Source organism: Mesoplodon densirostris, chromosome 1, assembly GCF_025265405.1.
Source record: "Mesoplodon densirostris isolate mMesDen1 chromosome 1, mMesDen1 primary haplotype, whole genome shotgun sequence".
Classification (NCBI taxonomy): domain Eukaryota; kingdom Metazoa; phylum Chordata; class Mammalia; order Artiodactyla; family Ziphiidae; genus Mesoplodon; species Mesoplodon densirostris.
Genome location: NC_082661.1, coordinates 36,301,201 through 36,320,219, shown reverse-complemented (window position 1 = coordinate 36,320,219; position 19,019 = coordinate 36,301,201). Strand labels below are relative to the sequence as shown.

Genomic DNA, 19,019 nt, shown 5'->3' with positions numbered 1-19,019 from the left:
TTTTAAAACTTGCTTATTGCAGATTTCATCTCTCTGACATATACCCTAGGCAGATGATGTCAGTGCTCTCCTGACAGCAGCCATGCCCCCTTCTGCTCTGCCTTCATGTTATAAATCTCAAGTGCTCAATGGCGTGAGAAGCCCAGGAGCCACTGCAGATGCTCTGTCTTCAGGTCCATCCAGCCCATCAAGCCTTTCTGCAGCCAGCAGTCTTGACAACTTATCCGGCAGTTTTTCTGAACTGTCTTCAGTAGTTAGTTCAAGTGGAACAGAGGGTGCTTCCAGTTTGGAGAAAAAGGAAGGTGAGACATTCAGCCAAAATAACTGGTATTGTAGCCACATATTTGTCATTTGGATTACTAAAAAGTCATTTTTTAACCTTAGATACAACTGTTAGTATCAGATTAATATAGCCTAAAAGTTTTGGCCTTCTATTGTTCTCTTTACATTAGTATTAGAATTCCTAATGAAACTTTCTCCCTTTGTGATGAGACTTGATGAGTGTTCTGCTGCTAACCTACTCTTTAGATGTAAACATACTTTTTGAAAGGTATAGAAGTCCTTTTGGTTGAGTACTTACGCCTTTATTTATCTCTTCCAGTGTATTATTACAGAATTATGAAATACTTTTAACCCCACATCAAAATACCTAATTTTGAATATCATTTTTTAAAAAGAAAAGAAAGGGAATTCCCTGGCGGTCCAGTGGTTAGGGCTCAGCGCTCTCACTGCCGTGGGCCTAGGTTCAGTCCCTGGTTGGGGAACTAAGATCCCACAAGCCATGTAGCACAGCGAAAAAAAAAAGAAAAGAAAAAAAGACACATACCTACAGTCTCTTTACCTTTTACTTGTCAAAATTGATCTCACCCTGTGCAACACTGGAACTTGTTTCCATAAACGTTTTTTGTAAAATAGCTTACCTCTTCAAAGATAGGGAGACTTTGCTTTTTTAATTGAGATATAATTGACATATAACATTTTATTAGTTTAAGCTGTATGGAAACATTTTAAAGATAGAATTAAAAATAAAATTTCTTAAAAAGAAAAGATTTCTTTGTAACATGAGAGTTCCCCATTGGTTAACTCTTTTCTTCTAATAATGTTGAAATTTTATAGCTTTCTCCTTGCAACTTTTGATGTTAAGTTTAATATTATATCCCAAACGGCTGTTAATATTTTGCTTCATCTTTACATCTTTTCATCTTTTCTTCATGCATGTAATAATGTCACAAAACTTTGCTGTTATAATGTTGATATACGTTATTCTGATATGAAATTTTGTGTGCTGTGATTTTTTTTTATTTTCTAGTTGCGGGAGTAGATTTTAGCATAACTCAGTTTGTAAGGAATCTTGGACTTGAACACCTAATGGATATATTTGAGAGAGAACAGGTAAGTACATGAGTTGTTTTGCTTGGTTTGGTGTTTGGGGGAACCTCAAGGGAAAAATAGAACATACTTGAAATGCCCTGAACCATTCAGCTTATTGAGGGGTGAAAAGGATGTTTTTTTAAGAGACTGGAAATCAGTCAGTATTCTAATTTGGCTTGTTCTTGGAATATCCATTTAGTTTATTAGCACATAAAAATTGTTTCTTGTGTAGTAGCAGTAAAATAGCTTTCTTGAGTAAGTTTAGCATATTCATTTCTTAAAAGTAAGTTATCCTTGAGCTCAGTTTGTTCATTTCTGTTGTGTCAGTCACTACCCACTCTAAGCCTGACACTTTGCTAGCCACTATGGGGAGATACATAGACACACAAACTATATATCTGGGCGTTTCTAGAATAGTCCTAATTTAAAGTATTCTGTCAGAATACATTCACTGATTTTTTTGAGTCCAGAAAATATAATTATTATAGACTTGCACCCCTAAGGAACTTTCAATCTAGTTAGGGGGCTATACCAAGAACATATAAAGAGTCAAGTTTTTGGCATAGAAATTATAAGAAAAAAAAGTTACTACAAGCTGGACTGTTGAGGGAAAGCTTCATGGAAGATATGTAAAAAAAAATTCACAAAATGGGAATAATATATTTGAGGTAAAAGGCTTAGCTTGAACAATGATGCTCAAGTTATCAGTTAGCATAGTCCAGAGTCTGTAGGAACGTTACATTAAGACATTGTGTAAATAGGTTGGATGCAGAGTGATGATAAAATAGTGTGCCTAAATGTGGCTAATTTGAAAATGCATTTTTGTTTTACAGTTTAGTTCTGCTCAGGTTCTTAGGTTAAATGACAATAGTGATATTTTTGGTAGTTCGTGACTCAACTTTCTGTTTAATTAGCTGCAACTTTTCAGTTTCAGTTTAACAGCTGGTGTGCTTTCATTTCTAATCTGTTCAGAATAATTTGAAATAAATGCAAATCTAATACATTGTGAGAACACCAATATGTGAATGTCTTCCAAACAAGTCTTCTAAACAGTTTCATTCTCTTTTGTAAGATCACTTTGGATGTATTAGTTGAGATGGGGCACAAGGAGCTGAAGGAGATTGGGATCAATGCTTATGGACATAGACACAAACTAATTAAAGGAGTTGAGAGACTTATCTCTGGGCAACAAGGTATTTCATTTTAAGTCATTGCTATCATCAGTTTAACAGCTTGCACAAAGGCAGCCCTCAACTTAGTAAATGATAATTTTAAGACCTGTAACAGAGAGTCCACTTAATAAGAAGCGTACTGAGTAGGATTCCAGAAACCTGGGATCGAATCTTAAATCTGCCACTGTTAAGCTTCCTGAGCTGCTACCTTTAACTCTGTGAACCTAAGTGAAGTGTCTGGGCCATTGAGAAAAGTGGGTGTTGCTTTATCTCTGAAGTTTTTTCCGTTATTTCCATTCACTTATTTCTGAAGTTATTGTAGCTCAAAAATTGTATGGTTCTAAAAGATCTGAAACTTGGATATCTAACATCTTATGGTAATATAATAGGTAATGACTAGGTGTTCAGGCCTGCGCATAAAATAATGTGAATCTCTTTTATTGTAGTTAAATTCTAAACACTTGCAGTAAAAATATTGGGGAACCAAAGAAAAACAAAAAGAAAAATATTGGGGAACAGTCATGTTGCAACTAAAGAAACTTAGCAAAACAAAGTTGAATAATATTTTATTTCTCTTGAATGTTGATACGTTAGGAAAATGCAAATTGCATTTGTTCAGTAGATATTCACACTTCCTGTATGTATATCAGGTCTTGGGTATAAAAGATGAATTATTTTAGGTGTCAGAACCACATTTTAAGTTCATTGTTAAACTGAGGGAGTGATGTACCCCAGGGTCAGAAGCATCCTGTAATTGAAGACCTGGCTGTACAACTGGTTAAAGACAAACCCCCATTAGCAAAAATGAGAGAATTTTTAGAGAAGGATGTATGCTAGCCAGGATAGGTCCACCTCTTGAAGAAGAAAAAAGAGAGCTTTGAAAATCAGGTGATTCAAGCTAAAGAATGTTTTCAGGGTTTTTTTGTTGTTTGTTTGTTTGTTTTGCGGTATGCGGGCCTCTCACTGTTGTGGCCTCTCCTGTTGCGGAGCACAGGCTCCGGACGTGCAGGCTTCATGGCCAGGCTCACGGGCCCAGCCGCTCCGCAGCACGTGGGATCTTCCTGGACCGGGGCACGAACCCGTGTCCCCTGCATCGGCAGGTGGACTCTCAACCACTGCGTCACCAGGGAAGCCCTAAAGAATGTTTTAAACTGGAATTCTGGAATAGAATTGATTAAAGGTAGATGTACTTTACTTTCCTGATAGGAACCGGGGCAAAACATTTAAAATGTGAGATAGTCTTGGATATTTCTAGTATAGAAGACAAAATTTTATGAGATAAAGAAGAGGGAAGCCTCATGGCTCCCTGGAATGTTACTATGAAGAGGAGCTAGAACCCTCAGTTGTGGACTGCCATCATGACTCTACTAGAAAACACTGGATCTGGTAGGATAGCAGTTAAGATTGTTGAAAGGCTCAGGAAACAGATACACCGCCTTCAAGTGTCAGAGGTACGTACCTCCATGCTGCCTCTGGTCATTCTGATAACATCCAGCTACAATTTAGTAGGAACATTCATTCCTACATGGAGGAGAAACATCATGACACAGAATGACCCTGTCTGATCTAGCACATCAGGGTCACTTTCCTGCATAAAGTTACCACCTTCCTCATTTTCATTTGAAGCCAAGATTCTATACCTATATTATACCCAATTTGCAAAATGGAACCAGTGGCAAGTTTCTGACAGCCTCTCATCTCGCTGACTTAACAGCCTTATCTATCATTCAGTGCATCAAGTCAATAGATTACTTTTTCTGGGACTTCCCTGGTGGTGCAGTGGTTAATAATCCGCCTGCCAATACAGGGGACACAGGTTCGAGCCCTGGTTTGGGAAGATCCCACATGCTGCGGAGCAGCTAAGCCCATGCGCCACAACTGCTGAGCCTCTGCTCCAGAGCCCGCAAGCCACAACTACTGAGCCCATGCGCAGCAACTGCTGAAGCCCATGCATCTAGAGTCCATGCTCCACAACAAGAGAAGCCACCACAGTGAGAAGCCCACGCACCGCAACAAAGAGCAACCCCCACTCGCTGCAACTAGCAAAAGCCTACACGCAGCAACAAAGACCCAATGCAGCCAAAAATAAATAAATAAATAATTTTTTAAAAAAAATAGATTACTTGTTCTGATCTTTCAGCACTGATAAACGTCTTCTTGAGGCCATTAGAAGATAGCTTAGTCAAGTGTTTGTCACAGACTTTATTCTGTTAAGTGTTTTTTCTATAAAATACCTTCTCTGTATAGTCTCTGTACTTCTTGTAGACATTGTAATTCAGCCATATCTATACATCTTTATCAGAGTTTGGCATGTTGGTGGTAGTACTGTTACTCAGACCAGAACAGTGCTCTTAGTCTCCAGAGGCAAACCGCCATGCATTAACCCAGCAGTAAAGGATCTGAGCCCTAACTCAGAAACAGTGGAGCTCTGGAGATCTTGTAGAGATTAAAGGAGAGTTGTGTTACAGATGTAACAAAGAAGTTAGAAAATTCTGTTTTAAGATTCCATTTAAAAAGCTTTTGTGAGAGTAAAGATACAAAAATATATATGATTATCTTGACTGTTGACATTCAGAAAATATGACAAATTCATTGCTGAATTGAAGAATCTATCATGGGTTAGAATAAGCATTCCATTGTTAGTAGACTTTATGACTTCTCGTTCTTGGATGATTTAAAATTACCTAAGGCCACGCAAGTTTCTTCCTCAGTTTTACAAAAAATAAAGGGACCAAATGCTGAAAGGGCTGCCTAGTTAATAAAGGAAATAATTTGAAGAAGAAAACGTGACAAATAGGAAATAAAGAACAGAAAGGTTTTCTGAACTATTCTCACAAAACCCTTATGACTTGTAAGATTAAAAAAAAACAGTCATCTAAATGCAGTGTGATATTCTGGTTTGGATCCTGGTAAAGTAAAAGGACATTAGTGGGGAAAACTGGTGAAATCCAAATAAAATCTGAAATTTACTTAATTTTTGACAGGTGTACTATGATTGTGTAAAATGGTAACATTAAGGAAACATTAATGTTCCTGATGGTAACTTTAGGAAGTGGAGTGAGAGTACACAGGAACTCTCAGTGCTCTCAGCCTTCCTGTAAATCTAAATTATCCCAAAATAAAAAAGTTTTTTAAAATTGGTAGTAAGTATCAGATAAATTAGGTGGTTGTTTTGGGTTGATGTTTATTGGGGGGGTTTTTTGGCAAATTTTTTTTTACCTTTAAATTTCATTTGATAGGTCTTAACCCATACTTAACTCTGAACACCTCTGGAAGTGGAACAATTCTCATAGATCTGTCTCCTGATGATAAAGAGTTTCAGTCTGTGGAGGAAGAGGTATGTTCATATACCTTAAGTAAACGTTGGTTCAGTAGGCTAAATTTCCCAGAAGTTTCCAGATCTAGTTGAACATGTATGTAGCAGGGTTTTTTAATGTCCCTAACTCTTTACCACCTGGAAAACTTCTGAAATCAGCATTTAAAGTACACTATCTCAGTAAACCTTAATTCTAATAACTTGGTTTAGCACTACAATTAATACACAGAATTCTGTTGAAGAAGAGGTTGCTAATATTTCGTTCCTTCATGAAGGCAATTGCAAAGCCCAGTATCTTAGACAAGACCCAAAACATGTGAATGCTACTTATCTAGGAAATTTTTTTCTAGCTTTCTTTCCACAAAACTCTTGGATCCACCAAAATCTTAGAATACTGCCTTGCACTTTGAAGAACATCATACCCTAAATGTGTGAGCTGAGCACAGAGATACAAAGTTGAGTGAGACTTAGTTCTAAAGCTCAGGAAACTCCCAACTCTCAATGAAATACAAATTGTGCTTTACTAGAGCAAAACACATGGGAACAAATAAATCATTGGGGGGGTTTTTTGGTATGTCAAGTGGTTGGCTTTGTATGTTTAGCTCACCTATGCATCTGCTTGTTTCTTTTTCTTCCTGTAGTTTGCATTTTATAATTTTCACCTATATGTATTTTTAGATTGTATTAGCTATCTGCTATCGCTCAAAAACAGTACGTGTGAACTTATAGAACTCATTCCTTAAACAACAAAAATATTAAAAACCCATTTTGTATTCTCAAAAATAGAATCATATGAGTCAAGAACCATGTTCCCTAAATCAAAAAAAACACAAAAGCTAACGCACGTATATTTGGAATATTTTTCCATCAGATGCAGAGTACAGTCCGAGAGCACAGAGATGGAGGTCATGCAGGTGGAATCTTCAACAGATACAATATTCTCAAGGTAATAAGTTAGTGAAAATAAAGTTTGCTGAGACCATAGTTTTCAAAGCCTGAAGCCATGATTAACTTTCACAAGAATGTAATCTGCCCAGCCCAATAAGTCTTTCACAGGACATCAGGGGATATTTTGGGAAAGAATATGGCCTTGGAAGGTTAAGATCCTCAAATCTCTGTACTAAACACTAGTTCAGCCTCTGTTGAACGTATTTAAGTTTAGGGATTATGCTTTATCTTGGGGTAAAGGTAAATCCTGCAGGTTTAGGACTTTAAATATGTAAACTACTATTAAGGTACTCTGTTGTAACAAAGTTGAATTTTTTTGTGACTCATGGAAGGACTCCCATCTTTATAATTACACCATGGTTTGTTTGTCCTAACTGTGACTACTACAGGTTTCTGTGAGTCCCCACATATACCAATTTTTGGTAATTTTAGTAGTACTCCTTCTATACCTTCCATCTTTCCAAAAATAGTCTTTAAAAAAAAATGTTTTACGGAGAGTCCTGACTGTTACTGATATCAGTTACTCTTCTCAGGACCTTTTTCAGCTTTGCTAGTTTGTGGTGTTGTTTAAGCTATATAGCAACCAAACTGCATACTCTACTTGAGATGCATAGTGATTTTCTATTAACTACATTGATATATTCTTAATCATTATAAGACTTAGAGTTATAATTAAAATGTGGCCAGTATCTTTCTAATACCTAAATTTTAAACTCAAAGGCGAACAGTATCAAATTTTTCAGCTGTGTTGTATTACTGTCTCACAATAATATACTATTATGAGTATGCTAATAGATGTCATATTTTAGAATTAGTGAATACTAAAATTATTCATTGAGATTGCTGTGTTCATACTATTTAGAAATAAGATGATATAAAACAAGCACACATTATTCAGGTGAAAGTGTTATTCTTCTGGGAGCTGTATTTTATTAGTTCATATCATAGTATGACCTGAGTGACATCTTGAGATTTCTATTCATGGATATATATATATAGTAATTTTTAATAAGACAAATAATTATTCCTACTACAGGCAAATTTCAGTCAAGTCCCTTTTGTGTGCAAGCAGTAACAGAATGTGTAGAGGTTTGTTAAGGGTGAAGGCAGGGAAGAGAATATGTGTTTGATTTCCAAAGTTACTGAACTTGGGAGGTATGCTGTTTTCTTCCTCTATAAAGGTATTTTAATGTGATATCTAATAAAAGTTTTTTCATTGATAAAACTTTGTTCCCTTTTATTTTTAAACATTAATGAGCTCTGTTTATGCCAGTTGTCTGCCTTGATTATGTCTGTGATGGTATTTTGAGTTAATTTGAACCAAGACTAAAACCACCAGCTCCCAGATGTGTTCTAGGACCAGCAGGGGGCTGTAGCACCCTTAAATACAGCTAAGAAACAGCACTAGGATTGTGAATTTTGACAGTACTCCTAATGAAACCAGTATCCATCTTTAACTCTTCTCCAGACAGATTTTAGGAATTGGAGGGATAGGGAAGGATAGAGGGAGTACTAGGTAGGTGTATGTGTTTGTGTGTGTGTGTGTGTGTGTGTGTGTGTTTGGTGTGGCTATTTCAACTTTTTTTTAACATCTTTATTGGAGTATAATTGCTTTACAATGGTGTGTTACTTTTTGCTTTATAACAAAGTGAATCAGCTATACATATACATATATCCCCATATCCCCTCCCTCTTGCGTCTCCCTCCCACCCTCCCTATCCCACCCCTCTAGGTGGTCACAAAGCCCCGAGCTGACCTCACTGTGCTATGCGGCTGCTTCCCACTAGCTATCTGTTTTACATTTGGTAGTGTATATATGCCCCATGCCACTCTCTCACTTCGTCCCAGCTTACCCTTACCCTTCCCGTGTCCTCAAGCCCATTCTCTACGTCTGGATCTTTACTCCTGTCCTGCCCCTAGGTTCTTCATAACCTTTTTTTTTTTTTGATTCCATATATATGTGTTAGCATATGGTATTTTTTTTCTCTTTCTGACTTGCTTCACTCTGTATGACAGACTCCAGGTCCATCCACCTCACTACAGATAACTCAATTGCGTTTCTTTTTATGGCTGAGTAATATTCCATTGTATATATGTGCCACATCTTCTTTATCCATTCCTCTGTCGATGGACTTAGGTTGCTTCTACATCCTGGCTATTGTAAATAGAGCTGCAGTGAACATTGTGATACATGACTCTTTTTGAATTATGGTTTTCTCAGGGTATGTGCCCAGTAGTGGGGTTGCTGGATCATATGGTAATTCTATTTTTAGTTTTTTAAGGAAGCTCCATACTGTTCTCCATAGTGGCTGTATCAATTTACATTCCCACCAACAGTGCAAGAGGGTTCCCTTTTCTCCACACCCTCTTCAGCATTTATTGTTTGTAGATTTTCTGATCAGGATGGCCATTCTGACTTGTGTATTTCAAATATTTTTAATTAAAAACAGATAAAGATGGTACTTTGAGCCAGATAAAGCAGGGGGGAAAGGATAGTATTCTCTTTCTTATACTTCCATACAGAACTCAGCATGTCTGATTTGGAGATGTTTTAATAATAATTCTAAAGTAATGAGAATGGAAGTATTTTAATCAGTTAACGGTTCTCTTGACCTTTACATATAGCTTTTTTCCCCTTTGTAGCTTTTTGATTTCCAAAATGTACCTATATTTCCATTTTTATGGTTGGGTTAAAGTTTTTTAGTCGACTAAAAATAACACATAATTTATATTTCAGAGAAAAGTTTTGCCTCTCTTCTGGCCCTATGTGGCCCATTTATAGATAAGATTAATTATTATGATCTAGAGATTTTATTTTTCTGGTTTCTTTTTAAAGATTCAGAAAGTTTGTAACAAGAAACTATGGGAAAGATATACTCACCGGAGGAAAGAAGTTTCTGAAGAAAACCACAACCATGCAAATGAAAGAATGCTGTTTCATGGTAAGATTCCTCTCCCCCAACCCTACCACCATCCTCCTCCACATTTTTTGTCAGGTTTGAAATAATAATGAATCTGTATATTCCTCGTGTCATTTTAAAAAAATAAACAGTATTTCTGTAAATCTTTAAATTTTTTTTTTTTTTTTTTTTGGCTGTGTTGGGTCTACGTTGCTGTTCATGGGCTTTCTCTAGTTGCGGCGAGCAGGGTCTACTCTTCGTTGCAGTGCACGGGCTTTTCATTGCAGTGGCTTCTCTTGTTGAGAAGCACGGGCTCTAGGCATGTGAGCTTCAGTAGTTGTGGCGCATGGGCTCAGTAGTTGTGGCTCACAGGCTCTAGGGCACAGGCTCAGTAGTTGTGGCACATGGGCTTTGTTGCTCTGTGGCATGTGGGATCTTCCAGACCAGGGATCCAACCCATGTCCCCTGCATTTGCAGGCAGATTCTTAACCACTGCGCCACCAGGGAAGTCCCTGTGTTTTTAACGTCTTTAGAGTTTGTATGTTTTACAATAGGTCATGTATAAATAGGATTACCGTAACAGAAAAAGTGTAGAAATGAGAATGTTGACTATTCATATCTTCCCTTTTAATATAGTTGATCTTGTGTGATGATTACTCTGAAAAATGGTGTGTTTTACTTTTAACTGGTTGGGTGAATTAAAGTTAAAATAAGATCTGAAAATTGCCTCAGAAGAATATATACATCCTGTTCTGACTGATTCTAAGTGTCAAGGCTACATTTAACTTCAGCGAAAAGAGCCACTGTCATTGAACCTATGGAGTTTTCTGAGAACTTTTGTGGAATTGCGAGCACCATTACTTGTCATTCTTGAAATTTCCTGTTTATGTTGCAAGTTGGCAGGTGTTGATGATTGGTGTTTCATGTTTATAGCAAAGATTAATATAGATATTAATGTAGTGTTTATCAAGTCTTCAAGCACATTACCCATGATCGGTCCAGTCTGTTCCTTCAGTTGGCTTTGATTGCAGAAAATTTTTAGAGACTGGTAAAGTTCTATAAAACACAGCATTTAAATTTCACAGTCCCCTGGAAGAATGGCTATAGCAGACTGAATTGGTATATAATATCTAAATGGTACTTCTCATTCCAAAACCCTAAAAATCATCATGATAATTTCTTGTCACAGAACATATTTATTTATGTATTGACTTGATGGTTGTAATGAATAATTTTTTCTGTTTTATAATAGAAATGGTTTTTGGTTTTTCCAAATTCAAATAAGTTATTGTATTCTTCAGTATTTCTGTAAAGTGGAATTCGGTGTATTTTCCTGTCCCTTTATGAACAGGGACACTGATCTTGATGGATCAGTTAGTTGTGTTTTACTGGTTTTTCCCAACCCCCAGCCTCACTCCACTCCCTGGCCTGGTACCCATGCTTAGTACCTCCTCTCCTTTGGCTAAGCTCCTTCTTGGCACACGTGCAAGGAAGGAGGAGAAAGAAGTCAATATGTAGGGAATGAAGGAACACACCACATTTACAGTTGAAATCTGGTACTAGCAAGTGATAAAAGGCAGAGAAGTGGAAGGATAGGAGAGAAGAGGTGTAAAGAAGAAAATGAACATGAAAAGATCACTTTGGCCACTTTTGATATCTAGAAAAAGTACACAGATGTGGGCATCATTGCATGACCTAATTGCATTCATCCTTGCCATAAGAGGTGAATATGAGACTCTTGGTTCTGGATATGTATGAATTTGGGGCCTGGAATTTGATAACTCTAGCATTGATATTTCAGGTGATCTGTTTGTTTTTCTAGTTGAATTTGTATGTGTCCTTATCTTGGCATCTGAACCACCACCCTATTAGAAACATTCATTCATGTCAGCAATTCTTCTAAACTAACTATTTATTCTAAAGTGGTGAGCTAGCTGACAGTTAACTTGTTAACCCTTATGTTTTGATTTTGCTTTATTGTGGTGGTGGTGTATATATGTTTAAGAATTTAACTTCTAAGAGGCTTTAGCTTTTGTTCTTTTTCTTCTAAGATAATTTTTAAATGTTATGTATTTATATGTATTTTAGGGTCTCCCTTTGTGAATGCAATTATTCATAAAGGCTTTGACGAAAGGCATGCCTACATAGGTGGCATGTTTGGAGCTGGGATCTATTTTGCTGAAAACTCTTCCAAAAGCAATCAGTATGTGTATGGAATCGGAGGAGGTACTGGGTGTCCAGTACACAAAGACAGATCTTGTTACATTTGCCACAGGTAAGAGATCACTTGTTCTCGTTTATTTTGATAAGAATCAGATAAGAACTGGTTTCAAATTTGAGAAATTTTGGGGGCAAAACATTATCTCGGACAACTTTAGGAATCCAAGCTAGTCATATTTCAGGTTGCTATTGGTCCTCTCACCAGTTCTAGTAATGGCTAATATTTATTAAATGATCTGTATGGGCCAAGCACAGTTCTACGCACTTGACCTATTCAACTCATTCAATCATTAGAGCACATGGTGCTTTTAGAATATGGAATAGAAAATATCATTGGGCATGAAAGAGATTTTATTGTGGACTGTTTAAAAATCTGGTATTCAAAGGCTAAAATGGCATTACTTGTTAAACCTAATCATTTCATGGCAATGTGTGAGGGAGACTCTCTTCCACTGTGATAGTGATCCTAATCCTCAATCTGTGATGCTACTACTCAAAAAGTTATAATAAAATACATCAATACATTAGAAAGCACATTATCAAAGAACTACTTTGTACTTTTTTCCTACTTTTAGTTACCCTGGTCTAACTCGGTTGTTAAACTCATTCAAATGACTTGGGTCTAATTGATAAAATCCTCATAGGTAAATAAATTATCTTTCACCATTTGAAAAATCAAGTAAGATTAATTACCAAGGTTTATTCTATAGTTAGGACACTGCTTATAAAGACCTAGAACAGTAGCTATCAAACATGAGCAAGCTCAGAATCACCTAGAGGGCTAGTAAAAACAAAGATTCCGGTGCCATGCATCCTGAGTTGTTGATTTAGTAGGTGGGGCCCTAGAACTTGAATTTCTGCCAATTTCTACCAAGTTCCTAGCTGATACTGAAGCTTCTGATCACTGATGTAGAAACCCTAGAGCAGTAGTTCTCAGCTTTGGCAGCACACTGGAGTTACCTAAGGGGCTTTAAAAACTAATGCCTGTGTCCCACCCTCAAGAGATTCTCACTTAATTGGTCTGGGGTCTGGTCTATGCATGGGATTTTTAAAAGCTTCCCAGCTGACTTTGAAAGGTTACCAAGGGTAAAGGACTGTAGTCCTGAAGGGAAACAAAGACTGTTTACATTTTATTCTTGTTGTTTTCCCCCTAAATTTAGACTCACGTAGGTATCTAAAGTCAGTCCTCCTGGGTATGACCTCCCACCCATTTCTATTTTAGATCATAAGTTGGAATGGTTAGGAGGCTTGTAATTTCTTGAGATTCTGTAAATTGAACATTGCTACTTTTACTTGTCATATATTATCTGGAGGCTAAATAGTTCTGATTATTAGTATTAGTAGTAAGCATTGTTCGAGTACCTCTTCTCAACTGTCTTTGGAGTAGAATGCTTGTATATCTGGAAATAAGTTTATTTATTAACTTAAGATATCTCTATGCTGGATTATCATGGGACTGATTGTGACTATAATAGAAAATCTATTAGAAACGCTAAGAAGGGCTTCCCTGGTGGCACAGTGATTAAGAATCCGCCTGCCAATGCAGAGGACACAGGTTTGAGCCCTGGTCCGGCAAGATCCCGCATGCCGCGGAGCAACTAAGCCCGTCCGCCACAACTACTAAGCCTGCTCTCTAGAGCCCGCAAGCCACAACTACCGAAGCCCATGCACCTAGAGCCCGTGCTCCACAACAAGAGAAGCCACCTTAATGAGAGGCCTGCGCACCGCAACGAAGAGTAGCCCCTGCTCTCTGCAACTAAAAAGAAAGCCCACGTGCAGCAATGAAGACCCAAAGCAGCCATATATATATATATATATATATATATATAAAGAAAGAAAGAAAGAAACGCTAAAAGGTTTCCAAAGGACATATTTAGAATAAAAAGTACATAGCCCATCTTCTTTGGAGACAGAATCATCAATTAGTCCACCAAATCTCCTCTTCTCCTATATAGAAAAAAGGAAATTAGAGAAACAGTGAAGTAATAACAAGTTCATTGGACCTAAGGAAGGCCAATCATATGCCTGTGGGGAGTAGGAAAGTAATAACTTAAAACTTCTGGTGAGGGAAGACCTATTTGAAGATGTGACATTTCAGCTGAAACTTGAAAAATGAATATTAGCCAGTAGAAGAGTGGTAGAATACATATCATTCTAGATGATAGAGGAAATAGTATGTCTGATGGCCATAGGGCAAGAAAGTTTGGCCTGTGGGAAGAAAAACTAATGCTCCTGGGCATAATGAACACAGAGTAAAATTCAAGAATTTAGAGCCATTAAAAGGAATTTGGATTTTCTTCTAGGCACAGTGAGTAACCTCTAAAAGGTTTTAAGCAGAAAAGCGATGCGATCTGATTTATGGTTTTTGTTGTTTGTCGTTTTTTTCCCTAAATCACTGGTTGCTTGGATGGAAAATAATTTAGACAAGAATTAGAGTAGAAACAGAAAGACTAGTTCAAAGGCCATTGTTACAGTCCAGGTGAAAATTTTGGTGATTTGGACTCCATAGTGACAGTAGAATTAAGAGAAGAGAATGGATTTCAATACATTTTGAAAGTGGAATCAACAGGACTTACCTGGGTAGATGTTCAACTTTGTAAGGCACTTCATGGAATCCCCTTAAAACCTCCTCCTCTTTCCCACTTGAGCTATGATTTGTGCTTTTGCTGGGATACAAACAGGATGGCAGAGTCTATATCACTTTAAGATTATTACAGTCGCTATAAGATAATCATTTTATAGTTAAAATAAGGATTAATTAAAGTGACAAATTCATTAGTGAGAGTAGTAGAAGACATTCTTACAAAGTTCTTTAAAGGGTAAAATGATAGAAACAATCATAAGTGTTCATGTATAAATGCATTAAAAAGCTTATGTAGTGTACATAAATAAAATTGTCATGTACGACTTGTCTTCAGAGAGATCTTTTCCTTTTCACATGTTATAGGCAACTGCTGTTTTGCCGGGTAACCTTGGGAAAATCTTTCCTGCAGTTCAGTGCAATGAAAATGGCACATTCTCCTCCAGGACATCACTCAGTCACTGGTCGACCCAGTGTAAATGGACTAGCATTAGCTGAATATGTTATTTACAGAGGAGAACAGGTAATTCAGTTTTATTTGCTCATCTTCAAAAATGCTTTAGAGCCATACTTTAACCACTTACTAATCTTTTAAATTGACAAGGCATATTGCCTTAAGAGCTGGATTTCTTTTAAACTCATATTTGGAAATTATTTCAGACTTAAAGAAAAATTGCAAAAATAATAAAGAGAATTCCCTTATACCCTTTACCCCGATCTTCCAAATGTTAACATTTTAGCATTCTCTCTTTCTCCTTTATCATACTCTCCCTACTGTATGTGTGTATACTTTTTTTTTTTTTCTGAGCTGCTTGGAAGTAGGTAATAGGCATCTTTCTTTACCCTTAAATTCTTCAATGTGTATTTCCTAAAAACAAGGACATTCTCTTAAAATTGTTAAAATCAGGAAAATATCATTAATGTAATATATCTAATCTTACAGACCTTATTCAGATTTTGTCAACCATCCTTTTTTTATTTTAGCTTCTGTAAAATATAATTAATTAGAATCCTATATTTAATAGTTAACCTCTCTGTAGCAAGGAAATGTATAATTTCCTCTTGCTCTTAGTGACATAGATCCAGTCAAAAGCATCTCTAGAGCATTGTATACTGGGGGATATGTATCAGGATCACCTCAGTTATTAAAAACAAACACATGCTTAATACTCATCCTAGACCTGCTGATTGAGAATCTAAGGGATTGGAGTCAAGGTAAGGCTGTTTTGGGAAAATGCCCTTTGATGATTCTGATCCACAGCACTAATTTAGAACCTCTTCACTAGGAATCCTTATAATAAGTCTCCTTTCAAAAAATTTGTTTACCAATATTTGAATTAATCTTTCTCTTCTAGGCTTATCCTGAATATTTAATTACTTACCAGATTGTAAGGCCTGAAGGTATGGTTGATGGATAAATAGTTGTTTTAGGAAACTAGCAACACTGAACCTAAAATCATCTAAGCAGCTGGTGGCCTCGTAAGTTTTACTCCTTTGCTGAGAAAAATCATCTTGTCCACAAGCCTGTGGCAAAAGGTTAAAAATGTGAAAGGATTTTAACATTCTGACTTGATAAAGCTTTAATAGTGTACAGTGTTTTCTAAATATTTCCTGTTTTTCAGCACTTTAACAGATGCCATTCCAGGTTAAACTGGGTTTGTCTGTACTAAATTATAAACAGAGTTAACTTGAATCTTTTATACGTTATACATTGATTCTAACAGAAACTGTAATTCCCCTCAACAGAACTCATTTTACTTATATAGTACTGTGTTCTTTAAAACACAGCATTTACACTGAATACAGTTTCATTTGTAAAACTGTAAATAAGAGCTTTTGTACTAGCCCCATATTTATTTACATTGCTTTGTAATATAAATCTACTGTTTTAGAACTGCAGCGGTTTACAGATTTTTTTCATATGTACTGCTCATCTGTACTTCATCCTACATCATCATGATTGAATGATCTTTTACCTTTGATTTCAGAGGCTATGTTGAGTCGTTAGCAGAGACCTTGTCACTTGGGAAGGATTGATTCATCAGATTTAATTTGCTGATGGAAGCATTTATGTCTCATTAGAAGTCTTTCCCATTTAAGAGCTTGTTTCATAAATACTCTGGGAGTTTAATTTGTGATAACTTTGTATGTATAACACACATTCCAAAGAGCTCTAACTATGATGGTCCTGATTATTAAAGACACTTCTTTACTAGCCTCAAACTCTGGGTTTCACATTGGAAAATTTTCTCATGTCATTTTGTGAAAATTAGAGCAAGAGCTTCTATTTTTTAGAGAGGCTAAATCCTGCCACTGAACAATTATAGTGTTCTTTTCGTGGAATGTAAATAGGAAGTTGAATTTTCAGATGTGGGAAGGGTAATCCTGAAATTTTTCCAGTCTGTTCTAATTACCTTAAATCTAAAGGGAAAAAAATAGCAGATGGGAGTGGGTAGTTTTTTCTCCAAAGTATTTTTCTCCTGTTCTTTTTCTTTGGCCTTACTGTTTTACTTATAGCCAATCTATACACCATAGGTAAGCTCAACCCAAAACCATGAAATGTAGGTGTCCCAGTTCTCTCCTGGCCTCCTGAATAGGCAGGTGCAGTGAAATGGGTGCTTCCGCTCCTGGGTTGCCTCATCATGACATGGTACACCCACTTGGAAATAACGCTTTGTTTATGCACCACCTGGTGACCAGGCTTGTTTGGCAGCTGTGGAGGGGAATGCTGTCCCATAAAATGCCATTCCTATTTTTTAATGTAAAACTATCTTTTCCATGAAATATGCTAAAGCATCTTGGTACAGAGACATGAGTTACAGCTTGGCAGTCTGTTTGTTGACTGTAGTTCTCTCAGAAGTCAAGATTGTTACCCATTAAATCTTTGTTAATGAGGCTGTTCCCCTTCACTCTCTGTACCAGTTCACATTTGTTTTACATTTTATTCGGTCTCTAAATTAACTGGGCTTTTGCAGTAACTTGTACATAAATTGCTAGAAAATCATGTTTCTTGTCTTGAGTAAGAGTTAATCACAGTAAATGTGATCTGGAGTTGTGTTTCTATGATGTAAATTGTGATCATTTAAGAGGTCAATTCCTGACCATGAAGTGCTTTTATATAGCTCTCTAATAATGGCAAATATGATCCTAACATCATTCTTGGAACACAAATGGAGTATGCCAAATTTTATGTAATTTTTCAGGTTCTGGAAGCTTCTAGGTTTTATAATTAGAAGATAATGAGATGAGTTAATGGAGTTTATATTTACATACCTTATCTCTCAACATTTAGCCCATATTGCTCACCCTATGAGTGACTCTGGAATTATCATGTAAAATCATTGTGGTCTATGAGTTTATGATATTGCAGCCTATGTTGTTTCATCTAATCCATTGCTTAATTAGTGTGTTGCTTTTCTATGAATGATTATATTGTGGTTAATATGTTAGCATGGCAATATTTCGGATAGCTTTTTGTTAGGAGCTTGGGGGGGTTTGGGGGTGACTGGGGATTTCTTTGAAGTTTTTGCATGAAATACCTTACTTTATGATGATGGAATTGCTTTTTCTTTTGTCTTGTGATTTTTTTAAAGAGATTTAACTTTTTGTGTGAGTAGTACTATTATATCCATCTTGAGTGTCTTACTTGTATCACATTCCATACCCTCATTTAATTCTTAATAAACTGTTCACTTGTTTTTCTGGGTAGCATGGTAATTACTGGAATAGCATAAATGTGTTGTTGAATGGTCTTTGAGAAAATGGATTAAGATTACAATAAACCACAATTGCAGGAAAATAATGTAGTTCTGAGTCTAATAGTGATAAAGACTGCAGTTTAAAATTTGAAATACTGAATGTCATGACCATACCTGCTCAGATGCTTTAAGATGAAAGTAGCTGTCAGACGCTTTTAGACATTTAGTCCATCCTACACAAGTTTTGGCAGACCTTAAAGCTGTTTCCTGGGAAATCTATCTTTTTTTTTTTTTTGGCCACACCACACAGTTTGCAGGGTTTTAGTTCCCCGACCAAGGATCAAACCCAGGCCCTTGGCAGTGAGAGCTTGGAGTCCTGACCGCTGGACCACCATGGAATTCCCCCTGGGAAATCTATCTTAACTTAGGAATAGGAATATATTTTTGTATTCTGTGTCATAGAAAATTTCTTTATAACTTTACAAATCTTAAAGTTAGTAGTATTTATTATTCGTAAAAGAAAGTATAGTAAGATAAATGGTTTCAATATGCTGAGTGTCTGTGTGTGTGATCAGGTCCCTGCTTTCCATAATAGGAGAATAATGGTGCAAATAATCCATAAGTCATTTGGCTTTGAAATATTTTTCAGCAGCTTTATCTTGCTGCTTGCGTTGGTATAATATTAAAATGTTCACTTGCTAGTTCCTAAGCATGCATGCCATTGTATGATGTGATCCGGTTGTTTGCAGGGTGATAAGGAAAGAAAACTTGCAAATAAATTTCCCTAAGCTTTTGTGATTAGTATTCCTGACT

General features: G+C 36.6%; 1 protein-coding gene across 2 annotated transcripts in view; it reads left to right on the top strand.

Moving 5' to 3' along the window:
- The window catches only part of TNKS2 (tankyrase 2), a 62,696-nt gene extending 44,403 nt beyond the window's left edge, over positions 1 to 18,293 (top strand). Inside the window, exons 17-25 of one of the 2 annotated variants that reach the window (XM_060102034.1) lie at positions 50 to 302; positions 1,310 to 1,392; positions 2,444 to 2,564; positions 5,783 to 5,880; positions 6,731 to 6,805; positions 9,644 to 9,749; positions 11,796 to 11,982; positions 14,875 to 15,031; positions 15,864 to 18,293. In XM_060102034.1, coding sequence (XP_059958017.1) covers positions 50 to 302; positions 1,310 to 1,392; positions 2,444 to 2,564; positions 5,783 to 5,880; positions 6,731 to 6,805; positions 9,644 to 9,749; positions 11,796 to 11,982; positions 14,875 to 15,031; positions 15,864 to 15,926 — 1,143 coding nt within the window. In that variant the 3' untranslated portion in view covers positions 15,927 to 18,293. The remainder of the gene's footprint in view (positions 1 to 49; positions 303 to 1,309; positions 1,393 to 2,443; positions 2,565 to 5,782; positions 5,881 to 6,730; positions 6,806 to 9,643; positions 9,750 to 11,795; positions 11,983 to 14,874; positions 15,032 to 15,863) is intronic. The other variant, XM_060102044.1, reaches the window with a different exon arrangement.
- The last annotated feature ends 726 nt before the right edge of the window (positions 18,294 to 19,019 follow it).